Source organism: Xiphias gladius, chromosome 14, assembly GCF_016859285.1.
Source record: "Xiphias gladius isolate SHS-SW01 ecotype Sanya breed wild chromosome 14, ASM1685928v1, whole genome shotgun sequence".
Lineage (NCBI taxonomy): Eukaryota > Metazoa > Chordata > Actinopteri > Istiophoriformes > Xiphiidae > Xiphias > Xiphias gladius.
Window position 1 is genome coordinate 22,005,489 of NC_053413.1, and position 18,357 is coordinate 22,023,845.

The 18,357-nt window shown below is 40.9% G+C and overlaps 1 protein-coding gene across 6 annotated transcripts in view; it reads right to left on the reverse strand.

Moving 5' to 3' along the window:
• Positions 1 to 18,357, reverse strand: part of LOC120798534 (piezo-type mechanosensitive ion channel component 2) — a 92,189-nt gene that overhangs the window by 49,544 nt on the left and 24,288 nt on the right. For 5 of the 6 annotated variants that reach the window (XM_040142873.1, XM_040142875.1, XM_040142874.1 and 2 more), the window contains exons 6-13: positions 17,469 to 17,727; positions 15,876 to 16,089; positions 10,683 to 10,857; positions 5,294 to 5,416; positions 4,492 to 4,524; positions 3,387 to 3,504; positions 2,010 to 2,191; positions 153 to 383 (exon numbers count right to left, since the gene is read on the reverse strand). In XM_040142873.1, the coding sequence (XP_039998807.1) occupies positions 153 to 383; positions 2,010 to 2,191; positions 3,387 to 3,504; positions 4,492 to 4,524; positions 5,294 to 5,416; positions 10,683 to 10,857; positions 15,876 to 16,089; positions 17,469 to 17,727 (1,335 nt within the window). The remainder of the gene's footprint in view (positions 1 to 152; positions 384 to 2,009; positions 2,192 to 3,386; positions 3,505 to 4,491; positions 4,525 to 5,293; positions 5,417 to 10,682; positions 10,858 to 15,875; positions 16,090 to 17,468; positions 17,728 to 18,357) is intronic. The other variant, XM_040142872.1, reaches the window with a different exon arrangement.

Consider the following 18,357-nt stretch of genomic DNA (forward strand, 5'->3'; position numbering starts at 1 on the left):
AAACAGCATTTGTGTTTTGATATCGCACGTTGTCACTGAATCTAAAGGTCACTTTCAGGTAGCATGGATTTATAATAGACAGAAACACACAGCAAACGTAAACATGAAAAAAATTCTCCTCCTTCTCTGGCCGTTAATTTTAAATCCCGAACCTTGGATGAGAGTGAGTGGAAAGGGTTTTTCTTCTTGACAAAGAACCCTGAGACTTCGGTCATGTTCTCAAAACTCCAAATGTACTGCAGAACGATCAGCAGGTTGCCGTAGGCCACCATGAAGGGAGACGACAGCATGGCGTAACGCCTCCGGTCCCTCACCATCCACAGCATGCAGGACCAGATGAGGAAGACAAACGTCAGCCAGCTGACGTACGTGATGCTCCACGCCTGAAGAGAACAGGTCACAGAAAAACCGTGTAAGGCATAAATGTGTTTGTAGATGGCGTTTTGGCACTGCAGCTCCCATCATGCCTTGGGTGACCCTGATGTGCATTGTTGCCATTCAGTCAGAGAGCGAGCTGTTCACACTGCAACCATGGATGTACAGACAACTACCACTTGGATTACTATTGGTAAAGAGGAAAAAAAACGTGTTTTACATGTCTGCTATTTCCTAACATTTTCTGGAACGTTTCCTGGGAAGAACCATGCAGTTTGGTACTAATTACAGGAAAAATAGAGACAAAGTTCTGAGATTGTTATTCTAGTTAGTTCGATTAGTGGTGTTGAGCTTATTATTGACATCCAAATGAATTTTCATGAAAGAAATTGCCCCATTTAAACCCTAGTGAATATATATCCAATATATCATTGGAAAATTCTATGTTTCCCTTTAGATACAGCTCACATTTTAAATGTGTAGCTCATCTGCTTTCTGAATAAAAGGGTTGTGCTAGATTAGCATTTAGTAATAACTGGAAGTGTACCAACTGATCACCCTCTATTTTACCCGTAAGTAATGACAAATTTATGGTTCTTTCCAGGAAGTCACGTTTTTAAATTGCTTAAATTGCTTAAACCTTGACCTTCCCACACACAATCATGACCCTAGTGTTCTCAATGGTAGCTTTATTTCCCCTCTCTCCTACTTTTTTCTTCCTACGTTTCTTTTTTACATAATCTCTAAACAGATACAAGGACGCCTCTCATCAACATAGGAGGGGGTCAGGACTCTGAGAAGGAGGGATGCAACATTCAAGGTGAAATGCATCAATGAGGGTAGCGAGGGTTAATTTGGTCTTTTTCCATATTAGTTTTTTGAAGCTATTTAGAAATGTAAACATTGTTACTGACTTAAAGTCCTCCTAAGATTTTCCTTTAAGGCATACAATAAACCAAAGAACAGTTAAGTGTTAATTGTATTTCTGAACTGCATTCAAAGAAAGAGCCATTTAAAAAATGACAGTCTGTGTTACCAAGTCATAACCAAAGTCAAACTAAGTAACTGTTTTATTTTATTTATTTTATTTTTTTAAATAACTACGACTCATCCAGGAATATTCAAACTGAGAACAGATGCTCAGTTGTACTGTGGTTGTACTGGGCAGCCATAGGAGCTGCCCAGTACAACCACAGCTCCCTCCTGTTGGTCAGCCAGCAGTTCCACTGGAGCAGAGAGGGGTTCAGTGCCTTGCTCAGGGGCATCTTAACTGAAGCCGATCAAGGAGGCTGAGATGTTTGGCATTAACGTACCACACCAGAGTTTTTCCAGCAGGTCTGTGGGTTTGAACTCTCTGGTTATGATGCTGCTTTCATGTCAAGTCAGATTAAACTTTAAATATAAGCCGCAGGCTGGAAAACAACAGTCACATCTTCGTCGTCGAGTGTGATCTGTTTTGGGGAATTTTTTTGGCAACTACTTAAAAGGAGTCAACTTTGCAACAGTTTGTTTAAGGTGGATTATAAATTCGCGAATAAAAGCAATTTTGGATGTTTTCCTTTCTAACATCCAAATACTCGACACTAATACAGCATAAGCCAACTGTTGCACCAACTGTGGGCTGCATTACTCACCATCATGGCTATGAGAGCACAGATGTAGCTCTGTTTCATGACGAACTGGAAGACTTTGACCATGGCACTGACTCCTCTTTTCTTCATCCCGTCCTCGCCTCCCTCAGACTTCTCCTCTCCTCCGTCCAACGCCGAATCCTCCGGGGGCAAACACACTTCGTACGCACACCCATCCTTTTTCTCTGGTTGGACACAGGGACACAGCTCATTGCTAAAACAGTTACAGTGCTCTCGTCTCCTGGGTCCAGCCGGGCACCCCTGCGATTTGGTATTGCACTTCCGTCGGGTTTGGGGACAATTGCGAGACTCCACTTGTCGAAAAAGAATGGTAGAAATTGATGCAGCAGATGCCTGGATATCCTGACTTGGATAATAAAATCTAAAAATACTGGATCTTACACGACCCATAACGCAACAACAACTAGTGTCTTGCGTTAGACCCTCCGTGCCTGAAAAACACTCAAATTCACAACTCCATCCACCCAGTTTTTAACTCAGGCTTTTGGTTAAAAGAGTTCTTGTCTCCAAGCCCAAAACAAGATGCCCCTCGAGTAATTTGCTCAGACTTCACAAAACTAATCCAGAGCCAAAGAAGAGATCCGGAGCGCATTATACATTATATATTATTCCGCTGGATTAATAGTATTGATGAAGTAACACGGAAGCAATGTTTTAATGTTGTAACATTGTGGAGCTAATTTACTAATTTTATGCACTGATGGCTGGTTTAATTTACTGTATAACAATGTTTGTTGGAATTGTCCCTGTGACCATGGCACAGTTAACTTAACATACACTCTGACTATGACAAAATAAAAATAAAAATGACAGTTTATTAATCTACAAAATGTTATTTGATCTTTTTATACTGTACATTTTATTCAGCTTATGTAATGTCAACTCTCAAGAAACGTGGAAGAAACAGGCCCTTTTCTCCTTTATTTATCCACCTGGCTTTAAAGGAACATGAAACCAATTTCTGTAAACAAGATTTTCACGTGGCAGCAGGAATAAATGGTTTACAACACACTATAATGTAGTTTTAAGCAACTATAAGGTGATTTCTTAGTGTTTATTAATGGACAGTATTTGTCAACAATTACAACTCCTTCTGCGAAGAAATATGGTTTTATTTAAACAACTGTGTTTTACTATATTGTCGGTAATTTTCAGACTCCACTCTTGGGTTTCCACAGAAGGAGTAACAGTTGTTGATAAATGCATTAATAAACACGCATATCTGCTTACAACTGCATGACAGTGTTTTATAGACAACTTATCAAAACGTTTATGTTCTGCTTATGAATGCTTTAAGGTAGAATGTTACCCGAGGAAATTTGGAGAGAAGACGAAGACAGTCGAGAGTGAACAGCTCACCTGTACCGTTACTGGGCTGGTCCATTTTATACTGGGGGGTGGAGTACAAGTCCAGACAGCCTGGTCCGTTCTCAGCCGTGACGAAGTCAAAGGACGTCCCGTTTGAGGTGGGCCCGGCCTGTAGATCGTCATTAAAAATATTTTAAAAATTAAGTTTCTACAACCGTGGAGCTGATTTTGCTGCGGGATCACACAACTGTACAGTATTCGTCCCCACAAAGGCAAACAGGAGTAACTAATTCTGTGTAATTAAATGATTTACCAACTGGATATTCTGCTTTTCAACCAGGAAAAGGGCTATTTCTTTTTTCTTAGTCTCATTAGCCACTTTGTTACTACACTTTGTCTTTGTGGGGTGGTAGAGGGATTTTTTTCTTTTTTTTTTTCTGCTTTTCACACTGCACATTCTTTGACTCATAACCCTGGGCTAACAAGCATTTCATAAAATAAAAGTCCAAAAGGGAATAACTTTGATAGTTACTCTACCTTTCTGTGCTTTTGAAAATACCAAATAGGAAAGACAAGCTACAGACTTAAAGAGCAGGTTCTTCGTAAAACAACAGTCACGTGCCCACGTGCGTTTACACAGTTTTCAGAGGCTGCAATCATTCCTCCTGTCCACCTTGGCTACACAGAAATCCCTTTCATGACGTAAATGATGGGGAACAAAATCCATCCAGTCTTTCTGTGCCAAAATGATTTTCTAAAGTTCGGTCTGAGCTAATGTGAGGCTTCAGCAGCCTGAGTGAGACAAATCAAGTGGGGGTCTTCCAAATTCACAGCCGTTTTATTGTGTGGATAATGACACAAAGAGGTAATTCTGCACTAAAAAGATTTATTCAGTGCCCGTACGGACAGGAGGAACGAGTGTAGGGTTAAGACAGACTGGGACCTGTGAAAAAACGTGAACCCATCCTTTAAAAGCTGTAGTTATAAGAAGTGGGAGCTTCAGAGTCAAGCTCTTAAACACGGGTTAAGGATAACCCCGGTCTATGAGGGTGCAGTGTGAAAAGCACTTTGCAGTGATTCCTTTTCTTGCAGCAGGGCCGAGGGGTGAATGGGGGTAAGACGCACAGATCTAAGACACATCCAGAGCAGCCCCCACCTCTGTACTGATGCCATCCTGGGTAGAGAGGAGCTGGGCGGAGAAAAGAGCATACAGGACAAGGTGTGTTATCGATGACCGGCCGAAGTCAAAGGCATCCTGGTTCTTTATGGTCTCTGATAAGCAGGAACAAAGCCGAGCAGCACTACTCTGTAAATCGAGCCCATCGCTCAGCTTTGTCTGCACGCCCTAAAAGCTTTTAAACCTCTGGAGGTGGCCGGCGGAGACAGACTGCGGACCTTAATATGGGAACAAGGTCGGTGTGTGCATGTGCATTTTCCAGCTGAAATCTTCCCAGGGATGAGTCTATTATGAAGGTTAAAAGCTCGGCTAAAACAAGATGTAGACTTGTGAAAAAAAAAAAAAAAAAAAAAAAAAAAAATCAACAGCCACAGCTTGAAGTTTACAGTTTCACAAAGAGGCGGTTTCCTGTTGTTTTTAACTATTCCTGCACTAAAATATTACAGCATTTTTCCAGTCCCCTCTGTTATTGTTTATTAGCTAAATGCAACAAGGAAATGTGTTATTTGGGTTTTTAGTGGCCAACCTTGTTGAAAGAGGTTAAACACTTCAGAAAATGCGGGAAATTATTCTAAACACATCTTCAGGATATTTTTCAAGGCTGTTTGGATTCTCAGCATTTTTTTCCTTCATGAGCAATATATTCACGTTTTGTTTTGTTTTGTTTTTTTACAAAGGGTTCTGTACTGAACAATAGTGTGACAACCGAAAGGGTGATTACTTCATGACCTGTCCAATGATCCGTACTTTGTTGGCCATTTGTGTATTGCGTCTCACTTACGTTTTTCTCATCGGTGCCCTGGCGTGATTCCCACCACAGCTGCCTCTTCCTGTTGGCAGAGTTGCTTGTTCTGTTTCCGACCAGATCCTCCTCCTCCTCAGACACATCGCCGTCCTTGTCGTCCTGAAAAAACACAGATGGACAGTTGGGATGATGAATCTCTGACACACTGGAACCGTGACCTCAGTCCACTGTTGTGCAGCAGAGACGGTACTCTGAAGAATGACGGTTTTACCCGCTGTTTGACAGTGTGGGAGGGCAGTATCTGCGGAGGAGTAGGGTGACCTTTTGAAAAGAGGAAATTGCGTAGTTCTACTGTAATTTATCTGCATTTCTTACCATTGTTTTTCTGTATTTTATGCACAACAAACCGAGTATAGTTTCGGAACTGTCCCGGTGGCTCCAATACCACAAAGTAAAAGAAACTGCACACAAAGTAATGTACTCGCAACCTCATCATCCTTTAAGACAAATTATCTATTGTTCTCCGTCCAGTTTCCTGTGTTCCAGGAACTTTAGTGTCCATATCTTCAAACTAGATGGAGCAATGCTGTAGTAGGAGACGAGACTTGATGCAGAGAAGTAATGTAACAGGCTGAATTGTAAAATATTGGGGCTCATTAACAGATAAACACACTTGTTAAGTCTGTGATTTACTGCATTAAACATCTGGTTATTTAGTAAAATCTGAATTTGATGTGGTAAAATCCATTCACCCACTGCAAGTTTATGCGACAGTAACTCCTGAAGAATTATTCCAGTTTTCAGTATTTGCTCGTAGCTTAGTTCTAGTTTTGTTCGTAACACTGCGTATGATACTGGATACGTTTTTCTTAGAGAATAAAAAATTGCAATGACACATTTATGGATTCAATACAATAATTGGTTTTAAATCCACAAATGTATTAAATACAAACATCAATTTGTATTGATGTTGGTATTTGTCTTGGTTTTATTAATAAAACCAACACGGAGCCCAGACTGAACAATCAAAATGTTTGCTCTAAAACTTAATTATTACACTGACGCTCCAGTGTTATGGCCAGTTTTTTGCTTCTCTTTGTTTTCAGTCTGCTACACACATACAGATTCCTCATGTCACATTCCTTTGGATACTTTTGGTAAAGTCTGATTGAATTATTCTGTTTTCACAGTTTTCATTGCATCGTTGAAGTACCACTGAATGAAGACAGATGGTGAAAGACAAATCAAGCGTTACATTTATTGAGAAATGGTAACAGTGCATCCAGATTTTTCTTGTGTTTTTGGAGAAAATTACGTCCATCATAATCTGGCACATCCAGTATTGAACAAACCCGTCAGCTGCTGATTTAAATCGTAACCATCTTTTCTTATTATCGTCCTCAAAAGTGTAAGAGTAATTGAAAACAAACAAACAAACAAACACACACACACACACACACACACACACACACACACACCCCCCCCTCTGTGGCGAGATCAATAATGCATACAGCCCTGCAGGTTTACAGGGAAGTATTGACCACTCTATAAAAACACTGATCTATAACTCCATTACAGGACAGAAGTGCTGGGACTCGCGGTCTGAGGTGAGGGAGGACAGGTTCAATTCAGGGGGTGGGGGTCTTTCTGACATTAAGGCCCACTGATTGCCCCATGGCATGACATTTCATTGAGAACTGCAGTAGTTTGTATCAGAGAGTTTGTATCAAATAAAGGTGAAGTCTTCAATAATGATTAGATAACACTTGGGTCAGTTATTAGACAGAACAGATTTTTAAAGGGTCAATTCATCCAAAGACAAAACACATTTTCTCTTTTTTTGTATTTCGTCATGCAGATAGTTTAGCTTTTTTTTAGCCAGGTTTTGTTATGTTGTCTCTGATTTTCGAGGTGAATGGAATTTCGTTAGTGGTCCACACAACGTAAAAAAAAATGACATTTATTCAATATTCCTTTTATAATCCACAAAGCAGACCGAGCTGATTATATTGGAACTATTTTCGACCAAAGAAACACTTCCTATGAAAAGTTTTGACAGTGTGCTTTGTCACTTGGGTGAACTGAACCTTTAAGTTCAATCAAAATCAAGTGCCATTGCAATTCTGGTCATTCACAGTTTAAAATTTTAAGACTTTTAATTATAGCTTCCTTGTCAGATCAATCAGACTGCATTTACCCTCAGTTTTATTTCGTGAAAAAAAATTAAAAATCCTGCATACTGAAAGGCAGGGTCACATTTTTTTTAAAGTGTGTCTTAAAATAATTCTCAGGTGCTCATATGAACACTGAAACAGGCTTTGCTTGCTGTAATTTGTACTGGCCATTAAAAGATCCACTCCCGATGAACATTCAGTGCAAGAGACTGGGAACAAAATCCACTGTCCTCATTCTGTGCAAACACGCACCCGAATGTTTATCTGACGTTAAAGGGGCTTCAGGAGCCTGAGTTGGATAAATCAAGTGAATATCTTCCAAAGTTACAGTCTATTTAGTACCAAATTCCCTCTCTGTGTGAAAGACCCTTGAGGAATCAAAAAGTTGAGGACATTATTCCAAAAAGCCTGTTAAATTTGGGAAGATGACTGACTTTGATTCGATTAGTTCAGACTGACGAAGCCAAATACTAACTTCCGATAAACGTTGGAATGTGTTTTTGCTGTTCATATTTTTGCTTTATCTCACTGGAAACATGTTATAAGTGGATCTTTTAATGGCCAGTATGAAGAGGACGAACGGTTTACAGCAAACAAAAACTGTTTGGGCACCGGACTATTGTTTTAAGTCAGACTTGGAAAAATGCAAACCTTTCCTTTAATGTTTTGGTGCTCAGGCCTCCAATCAGGTGAAGTTCATCCCCGTGAAGGTCTGAAGACCAAAATAACATTAATAAACTGACTACAAGTTATTGACAGACTGTGGAATTTTCTTTTGTCTTTTCATACTGTCAGTTAAAAATCTGACGCACCTGCCAGTAAGACTTTCTACTGTAAAGCCCTGGGTAAAAATAGGCCTTACGATAAATATGACGCCACATTTTACATGCACAGTCTATACTCTAAAACTGGTGAGGTGTAGAGGAAATGTAAACATCTGTGCAATAATGCATCATCGCTTCATAATTAATCGGATTAGGGCCAGCGGTTTCTTAGAGCCAATCTCCGCTGACGTCAGGCAAGAGGCGCGGTACACCCTGGACAGGTCTATCACGGGGCCGACATACAGAGACAAACAACCGGTCACGCTCACATTCACACCTACAGACAATTTAGAGTTGCCAATTGACCTGCATGTCTTTGGACTGTGGGAGGGAAGCGGGAGCACCCAGGGGAAGCCCAGGCAGGGACAGGGAGAAACATGCGAACTCCACACGGAAAGGCCCCAGAAGGGGGCTGTGAGTGCTAGCCACTGCACCACCGCGCCAACCCTTAGCCATTATGGAAAAGTTCTACTTTTCTTTTACCCCCAGGGCAGCACTGTATTACTGGAGAACAGTGCCCAAATGCAGCCTCCCGTCATGCTTTGTCAAACTAGGCCAACGGTTTCTCAGGTAACACCTGGGCTACGTACAGCAGACAGATGCCGCCAGCGATCGATCGTCCTGGAATCTTCCGTCAATACAGTTTTGTCTGATCACGAGGCCACCTGGCTGCACATTTAATTCAATCTGGATCTATTTCGGTTCACTGTCTGGAATTCACGCTGGAGCGCTATGAGGGTGTCGAGGGCTGAACTCGGCTCGACGTCTTTTGACACCCACCGACTGCAGCTGGTGCAAAACCTGGGCTTTGCCAGCACAAATAACAGTAGTTTAAACAGATGCTCTTTATGAGGAGAAAGGCAGGGTATTTCATTTTGCCTTTCTCTGCCTTTCATCCTTTCGTTTAATTCCAGGGGTGTAATTATAGAAAAAAAAAAAAAATCACCTCAGATGTTCTAATACTGATATTATTCAATTATGTATGATACTTTCTAGCTGCAATTATGCATAAGGTGTTGTAATTCACTCTCTCGTTACAAACATTTCCCTTTTATTGTCTTGTCTTTTTCTGTTTAGTTCTCATTTAATTGTCTCCTACATCTCCCAGAATTCCACGGGATTCATGAGAAAGATGGGAAACACTTGGATGGAGAAATGATTTTATAAATTGCAATAATTAAGGACCATGGCTGGTGGTTTGCCCCGATCACCCTCACTTCTTAAAATCTCACTTACCTAATTCCTTCTCTATTACTTTACCAGTCATGGATAATGATATTCAAAATTACACAGAGCTACGAAAAGACCTGCTGCCCATAATGCATCATATATAATGTTTAGGACGTGGAGGTTGCGGGTGTCACGATGCCCGGCAATGATGTTGCTGTTCTGTGCTACTTTTTTTGACGTAGAAAACATTTTCTAATAAAATCTAAGTGTCAAAGAGCGAGTGAGTGAAAACTGAAGGAAATAAAAAAAAAAACAATAGAAATACTAAAAATGTTAAACATTAGACTGCATTGCAATACTTGTCTACTAAGGATACTGCCTCTTCCACCTAGCTGAAAGACTTTCTCTCTAAAACCCCAGAAAATGTCCCTTAATGAGGGAACAACAAAGAATCCTAATATTGCGCCGTAAATCACAAATCAACAAAATCACTTTTTGTTAAAAGATTAAGCGGGTGAGTTTTTTTTCCCTTTATATTTTCCAACCTACTTTAAGCTATGTAGGTGTGTTTTCTTAAAACTTTCAGGTATACAACAGCAGGGTTTTCCTGGGTTAAATTTAAGATTTTTTTCAAGACCTTTTCACTACAACATACAATAGAATTTAATACCGTTTCCAGATCATACCAGCCAAATTATGACGGAAAACCAGCTGGGGCGACATGCCTCGGAATTATTAATTGTTATATCACATTTCTCAGTACTTCCCTGGAGTACATAACAATAATTTCTAATGATATAATTAAATTAACATGGCCTGGATCCAGGTAAGGGTGAACAGGTGATCTTCCTAGCTAACAGTAGTGACGGTGTTTGCTACACGTCTGATGGTTCTGACTGAAACAGCCTCCTGCAGCACAAGAATAGGGTCTAACATCTCCCCGAAAGCCTGTCATCGGATAAAGAAACATTTTATAGCTAAGAAAATATTTAAGACTTCTTTAAATTAGATTTAAGACATTTTAATACATTCTTAGTCCTTTTTGTTTTGTGGGAACTGAATTCAGTGCTTTTTAAGTCTTTTCAAAACCTGCAGACACCCTGTATAATCACGTGACTGCTTTTAGCCTAATATAATGAACCCATGGTACGGTACGGTTCAAATTACTGGCATACTCAACCGTAAATGTCACAGTGTTGTGAGGTAAAAGGGTCTTGACTCATGCGATTTCGATGCATTTCAGTCTGCGGTCCTCACCGTCAGCTGGTCGATGGGTTCCTGCAGCCAGAGCCGGATGAGCGTGGCCAGGGTGTAGTAGAGAATCAGCAACATGATGGGATTGACAAAGTGGTACCACTTAAGCTCTGGGTTTACGATCAGCTTCCACGTGTAGGAGCAGTTGCTCTGGACAATGGGGGAGATGCCAAATACACTGCAGAGACAGGCAGACAGCTGTGTGAGGACAGGAACAGCCACTCGTGGAGATATCAACATAGCTATTGATCACAAACAAAGCTTAAACTTTTGATCCCATGGAGGTCAACATAAACAGTTGTATGCGTGTGATTTCTAAATAACATCATACAACTGTATTCCCATTAAAAATATGTCTCCGTTTTAGAGCTGCAGCGACAAGTCATTTCAACAACTGATAAATCGACCAGTCGTTTGGTGCTTTGGTTATTTTTCAAGCAAAAACGCAAAATATCTGATGGTTGCAGATTCTCAAATGTAAGAATTTGCTGCTTTTCTTGGTTTTTCATTATGGTTAATTGAATATTTTGGTCTTTTGGACAGTCAGTCAACAAAACAAGACATCTGAATATGTTACACTGGGCTTTATGAAACTGTGACGGCCATTTTTCACAGTTTTCTGATGTTTTATAGAAAAAACTAGTAATCGATTAAGCAAGTAAAGTAATTACCTCGGAGCTAATTGGCAGAATAACCGACAATGAAATCAGTCAGTAGTTGCAGTCGTACTCTGTTTGTCTCCCACAGTTTTACTCACTATTCTAACTGATTGCTGACTGCTTTAGACTTTATACGGACAAAAAAACCAAAAAAAACCCAAAAAAACAAAAACAAATTAAAATTCTTTGTTGAAGGCAAGTTTACAATTTAACTTGGCTTCTTTTTGAATCTGCAGTAGCTTAGAAAAATAGATGAGAGAGAGAGCGACCGAGGCAGGAAGCGAAAAACATGTATACTTGAGCTTTAATCTTTTGCGAACTGACACAAAGTCATCAATCAGTGGATTCGTCTGTTCTCATTGAGTTCATTACTCTCAGTTCGGAGTTGTAGCCCTCGGGTCCTTCATCTCTGAAACTAATTATCGAGAGCCAGGACGGACGAGGTGGTGTAAACGTTACAAAAGCTCGTAGGAAGCGCAGAGTCATGCTGTCACTGTAGCAGTGGTTTCCAGCCTGGTGTCAAGTGGTCCCACGGGAAATTGGAGAGGTCAAAAGATGATCGGCATAGCAAAATAATAAGAATAAAAATCTCAAATCTCATTATATTAGTTTGTTCTGATGAAATGATCATCATTTTTATCATAACCCTCAAAGAACGGAACAGTGAAACCGATGGAAGGGATTTTCAGGTTTTCCAGTTGAGGAAAAGGAGAAGTGCTTTCCTTATCTAACACGTTTAACTGATGTATTGCGGCGTCTGTCAGTGGACACATTATTATCCCCATGGCAAGATTAACCTCTTGGAAGGGCCCCGGGATAAAAAAATTGTTTTGGGCCCCTATTTACCCCCACTGCACATAGCAGTTTCATCCTTTCCTCTGACAGCCAGGAACCAACCAGTGATATCTGATTGATAATTTAAGAGAAAAACAGCAGAAATGCACTTGTTCCAGCATCTCAACTGTGAATATTTGCCACTTTTCCCTTGTGTGCTATGATAGTAAACTCGAGTATCTTTGTATTTTTGACAGGACAGCTGGCCATACAGAAAGGGCTTGTGGGAATGAAGATGGGCGTATTTCACTGTGCAATCAATCGATTATTACAGTGACAGTGTTTGCGACACGTCTGATGGTTCTGACTGAAAAAAGGACTGAACAACCTCCTGCAGCAAACCACACTATCACAACATCCTCATTTTTAGTTTATAGGTGTGTAATGTCACCCAACAGCCCACGATCACATGCAGGAACATTTAAATATAACAGGATAACAGGCAGGAGGAAACATTTAAGACTTTTTGATAGCTTCTATGGTTATTTTTTATTTGAGGAAACTAAATTCGAAGCTTGTCAAGACTTTCAAGTCCCACAGGGACCTGGTATTCAAGTAATGGTTCTGAGTACTTCTCCCACCACTGTTAATGCTAAACGACATGCCGCACTAGACAATCAAGACTCTAACCTTGGAATGTGGAAAATGCACTGATGCCAAAAACCTGTTTGTACCACAGAGGATGTCACATGATTGAGTGCGTTTCCTCTGAGCATAACAAAGGTCACCTACTCAACAGGAACCGCACTGACACAGTTCCTTGACAAACCACGCAGATTTAGAAGCCTCCTGAGTCTTTTCTTTCATGCCATGTGGAGGAGCGAACAGCCCCCTCTGACCCCACCGCACTTCCTGAACGGTTTCTTCTTACAGCTGGGGAAGGCTTCCTGGTCACGTGACTGGGGACTTCCATTGTAAGGCGGGGAGGCAGGAAGCAGAGTGGAAGCCGGGCTTCTCAACAGCGTCACTCAGCACCAGCCCCACGGCAAGAACAAGTCACTGTCAACAAGCACAATTAGGGCAGGCACTGCGGTGGCCTATTGTCCAATAGGCATATTATGCATATTTACAGCTGAAAGAGTTTCCCTCTGAGGGTGTGCAGAGAGGAATAGGTGCAGAGCAGAGGCGAACATGTTCCTTTTATCATCACATAGGGCCTCGGTTTTTAACGCAGCGCCAGGCAGAAATACCCCAGAGCCGTGGAGAGTCAACATGAACGCTCGAGGAGTCGGCAGATAATGAAATAGCTCTCTACGTGAACAGTCCAACTGTCAAATAAGAATCAAGGCTGTGGTGAACTTTCTAAATTTAGGGCCTCGTTCCAAAATACACAATGAAGGGCTTCCTACCAAACTTAGATGCTGACTGTTTAAAAAACTTAAACCCACTCCCTCATATTCCGAAAACTAAATAAGGCAAATAACGAGTTAGTTTTAAAGAAAAGAGTCAACTTTGGTGAAAATTTTGCTTGTTATGGTAATATTTATGTTTTCTAATTTTAGATGCCCAAAAGGGGGGGAAGTAGTTTTACTTTACAACTTTACTCCATTTAAGGGGTTTTTAGAGGCCAGAAGAAGTGAAAGTCTTCCAGTGTTTCACAAGATAACGGGAAAAAATTATAATATTTTCTGTAACAGATTTTGGGTCCTACCGCCGACTTCGATGCTACTCCTACTGTATGTACATTACAGCATGCACACTACTACTGCCCGCGCAGATGGTGCGAGAGGCGCCCATTCATTCTAAAGAGTTTGCTCTCTAACGAGGAACCTGTCGATGCAACGCCGTAGTCACAACTCATCCCGCCATCGGAGGCGAGAGACGGATGGGAGGACGCAAGGTTTGTCCAAGGCAGCTTCAGCTATACATAGCTGTAAATAGCCTCGGCCCTGACACACAGCGGCAGAGCTATCGAATGAGAGAACCATGAGATCAATGAAACCCTGCAACACCAAGGGCACTGAGACCACAGCTACAGTGCTACCAGTAAGGTTTTAAAAACAAAAAAAACGGGATTATTATCTTGTTGTATCTTTGTTTAGCTTTCGAGTTATGCACCTCTATTTGTGATGTTTTGAGCAATTCTCTGCTCTTTGTCTGGTGTGCACTTTACCTACTCAGGAATTTCACTGTTGTCACCAAAGTGGTTATGTTTTTTTGGTCCCAATGTTTTTTGTGTGTTAGTTAGCAGGGCTCCTTTTAAAACCTTCTTAAGAGGTTTTAATGACATTTGGCGGAAATCTTATCATGGACAAAGCAATATACTGTAGGATTAGTTTTTCAATGTGGATTCCATAAGTTTTTATAACTATTTAATAATGGCCATCTTGTTAGTTGAGTGGTCGCAGACGCGCACCATGTAACCGCCACGGTTCAATTCCCGGTGCGCGCTTAACCCCTTCCCTCCTGCTGTGATTCATGACATATTCTATCGTCCTATCAACCTAAAAACAAAAATGCCATTAAAAAAAATAAAACTCAATAATGATGTGATATGGGGCATTTTTTAAGATTATCACAATTAACTCATAAACACTACTAAACATGTAAGCAATTGTTGCATTTCTATTGATACCATGTATTTTATAAGCAGAATTAGACCCAAATGCAGATTTAAAAAATTCTATCAAAATTTAGAGTAATTTGAAGCCTTGGAGGAGTTGTTTACTTGATTTTTACATGGACTTTTATGGTAAAATGATGATTAAAAATATACATTTATGGGTATTTATCATTTTAAACAATTAGACCTCTATAAAATGTCATGTGGCTAAACATTAACGCTGTGGTAGAGAACTAATTTTTTGTCAAACACGGTGGTAGCAGCCTTGATGTTTATTTCTTTTCTGTTTTAGTCTGCTTTCATTACAACTGTGACTAACGTACGTTGGCAAGATGTGCGACAATGTGGCTTTACTCCAACCACAACCTTTCACAGTCACAGCCGCAGACAGCAGCTTGTCTCCCTTCTCATGCATAATAAAACAACACGGGTTGTAGTGAAGAGCCTAAAAGCTCTGTTTCTGATATTGATGTGCTGTGAGTAGATATATATCTATATATATGTAGATATATCTCCCCTCCAGCCAGATTTGCCTTTGCCTTCTTGTTTGCAACAACAGTAAATATTTATTCATGTTTAAACAAACTTGCCCCGGGCAGAATAAATAGCTTTGAGTAAAAGGAGCTCTGGCTGCTGAGCTCTGTCATCACGTCGTGTATTTTGACTGTATTAAGGAGTCAGATAGCATTAGTATGGGCTTCTGCTGTTTAGCAAGACAAATACCATTTCCAGAATCCATCGATGTGACAAGAGAGACAGGAGATCTAAGGCTGGTAAGTTTAACTTTAGCTCACTGTTGTTTGGGAGACGAATTGTATCTTGTTGCTAAGGTTTGATTCATCTCTCTCTGTGGGAAGAACAGTGGTACTGGTGGTACCACCAAAGTCCTGTCCACCGCTTAGGTTTAATCTACAGCATCTCAATTAGCAGAGAAACTGCAAATACTTTTTGATTTGGAGTGCTGAAAGAATTAGATCTCCAACATTTTATTTGCAACTACTCTAAAAAAAAAAAACATAACAGCCCAAACCTACCAATTTAAAACTAGGTAATAAACAGGATATAAACAGTAACGGTTTTTTTCTTTTTTCTTCCTTTTTTTTCTTTTTTTTTTGGAGTTGAACTCCACATGTGTCTGACCTGATGTAGTGGTCGTCTGGTGGGATGGACTCCTGGAAGAACTGGAACTGGTAGAGGTAGAGGACGATGAGATGTCCAGCGCTGAAGATGGCCATCAGGACGCACATGCAGCTGAAGATGAGTGTGTCGAATGTCCGGCGGAGGGACCACCAGGTGCACAGGAACAGGAAGATGAAAAAGTAAACAGCCGAGGTCAACGAGGGCAGCATGATGCCTGAAAAACACAAAAAACAGTGGATACAAAAGTCAGAGGACTTCGGTTTAATTATCTAACCAGGGTAACAGCCCACGTGGAGCACCTGATTGGCGGGATGCAGCACATCACAACATCAGTGGATGTCAAGTAAATAGTTAAGTCAAAGAAATGTAACTTTGGTTGATTTTTTTTCCAGAATTTTCTAAACCCCATCACATTTATTGTTTTGTTAAATGTGGCAAAACGCAGTCTTTGCTTTACATACGTAGATCAAAAATCAGGTTCAAACAGTGGTTAAGGGTTATTTGTAAAAGCTTTTTGATCCTCATTTGTTCTTCATCCAGCTAGTTTGATATACAACACAGATATACTATAGCATTGAAAAAAATTCTGCTACACAAAAGTTTATTTACTTTTTCAGACATTCCTTTAATCTCATCTTTTTAAAATAAATCCCCTTACTCCACCTGTGGCAACACGCAGACACATGCAGCAAGCGATGATACGTCAGAAGTACAAACTGCCTTGTTTTGTTGGGTCACAAGCCAGAAAGATTGGGAAGAACGGTCTTAAAGAACGCCTGTCAGAAGCAAATAACTCTGACAAAAATATCTTTATCATTAATGTTTAATAGCAATGCAAGTCCATCAGTCCATCCATTAGCTATACTCCTTATCTTTTGAGTGTCACTGGGGGCAAGTCATGTTTTAAAAATACTTTCAACAACTTGTGGAAAACCACACACTAAATAAACACTGTGAAGAGGATAAAGCGTCTTTAGTGGTTTTCGTTCATATTTGGAACAAGCTCTGGTTTCCGTACATTACCATACAATGACAACACACACGGCAGAGTAGCTAAAAAAGGCGTCCAAGTATCAGAAACAGAAAAAAAAAAACACGAAACTCTTTGGCTGTGGTTTGCTGTCCTGGAACACCAGGGTCAGTTGTCGGTTATGAAGCAAAGACTGCAATTCCTCGCTGGGCTCAGTGAAAGCCACTCAGACACACAAGTTTTTGCAAAATTATTCAAACCGAGAGCATGGAAGAGCTGGAAACTGATAAAATATAAGCTGCGGAGGATGGCGACTCAGGACAGAGAAGAAGTGCTGAACTACTCAACTTAACTGAAAATACCTAAGCACTTATACAGGTTGTATACTTTGTAATAATCTGTATTATACTCTGGTGACACAGTAATGGATTCTGCTCACTGAAATGGACTGATTATATCAAGCAGGTTGGAAGATTCTGCATAAAATACTGACATATTGTAAACCGAAATCTAGAGCGTGACTGCCTGGACGGTGGAAAATCAATCACTGCATAATCGAATGAGGCAGAATGTATAACACGGAGACACCTCGGATTCACAGTATAGCAGGTAGAGCGGCTCACCTGTCAAGCCCAACAAGATGGTGACCACCACCTTCCCCGCCGTGGTGATCAAGTTCCCGATGACCTCCTTGACTTTGGACGCAACTTCGGCCACGAGTCGCAGGACCTTCATCTTTGTGCTCTCCTTCGCCTCCTCCTCCTCCTCCTCCTCCTCTTCTTCCTCGTCATCCAGTTCCTCGTCCTCCTCGGCCTCGTACCCCGCTTCAAAGTCCTCCTCTAACAGGATGTTGTCGTCCAGGCTCAGCTTCTCCTCTTCTTCCTTGGAGGCGGATTGTGAGTGACAAGCAGATTTCAGTATTGAGTGATGAATGGAGCAGTTTAGAGGTCAGAGCTCTCCATGGTGCTGAAAACTGTTTCCTACAGGTAGCCCTACCATAACAACCCCTTTGTACAATCAACTATTACGCCAAGTACACCAGGTACATCCTGTGTTTGAATATTCCTGCCTCGGCTTTCAGCTGAGAAGTGTGTTTTAGCATATTTAGCATGTAGCACAGCATCTTTAAAAATACATGTGGTCTGTGTGGCTGCCTGAGAAATTATTAGCCACCAAGTGCCAGATGTTTTCCTCTGGAACCAGATGTTTGCTTGAAATATAATCCAGTCAGTTCTTTTTTGGCTGCTGCATCTAACCAACTATGTGTCCCTCTTTTCTTGCAGCCTCAGTAAAAAAAATAATAGCAAGTGGGCCATTCACTGACAGAAATAAATGCCTGAACACAACGCAGGCTCTATAGATGAATTTGGTGTGTCTCAGTAATGGGAAGTGATGCCATCTGCGCCAGCGCGAGCAGCACAGTCTAAGGCAAAGTGAATGTGGATTTAATTAACACTGAGTCATAAAGAGAAGGGGAGGACTTGCCAGGGGTTGGGGGCTGTATTCCAAGTC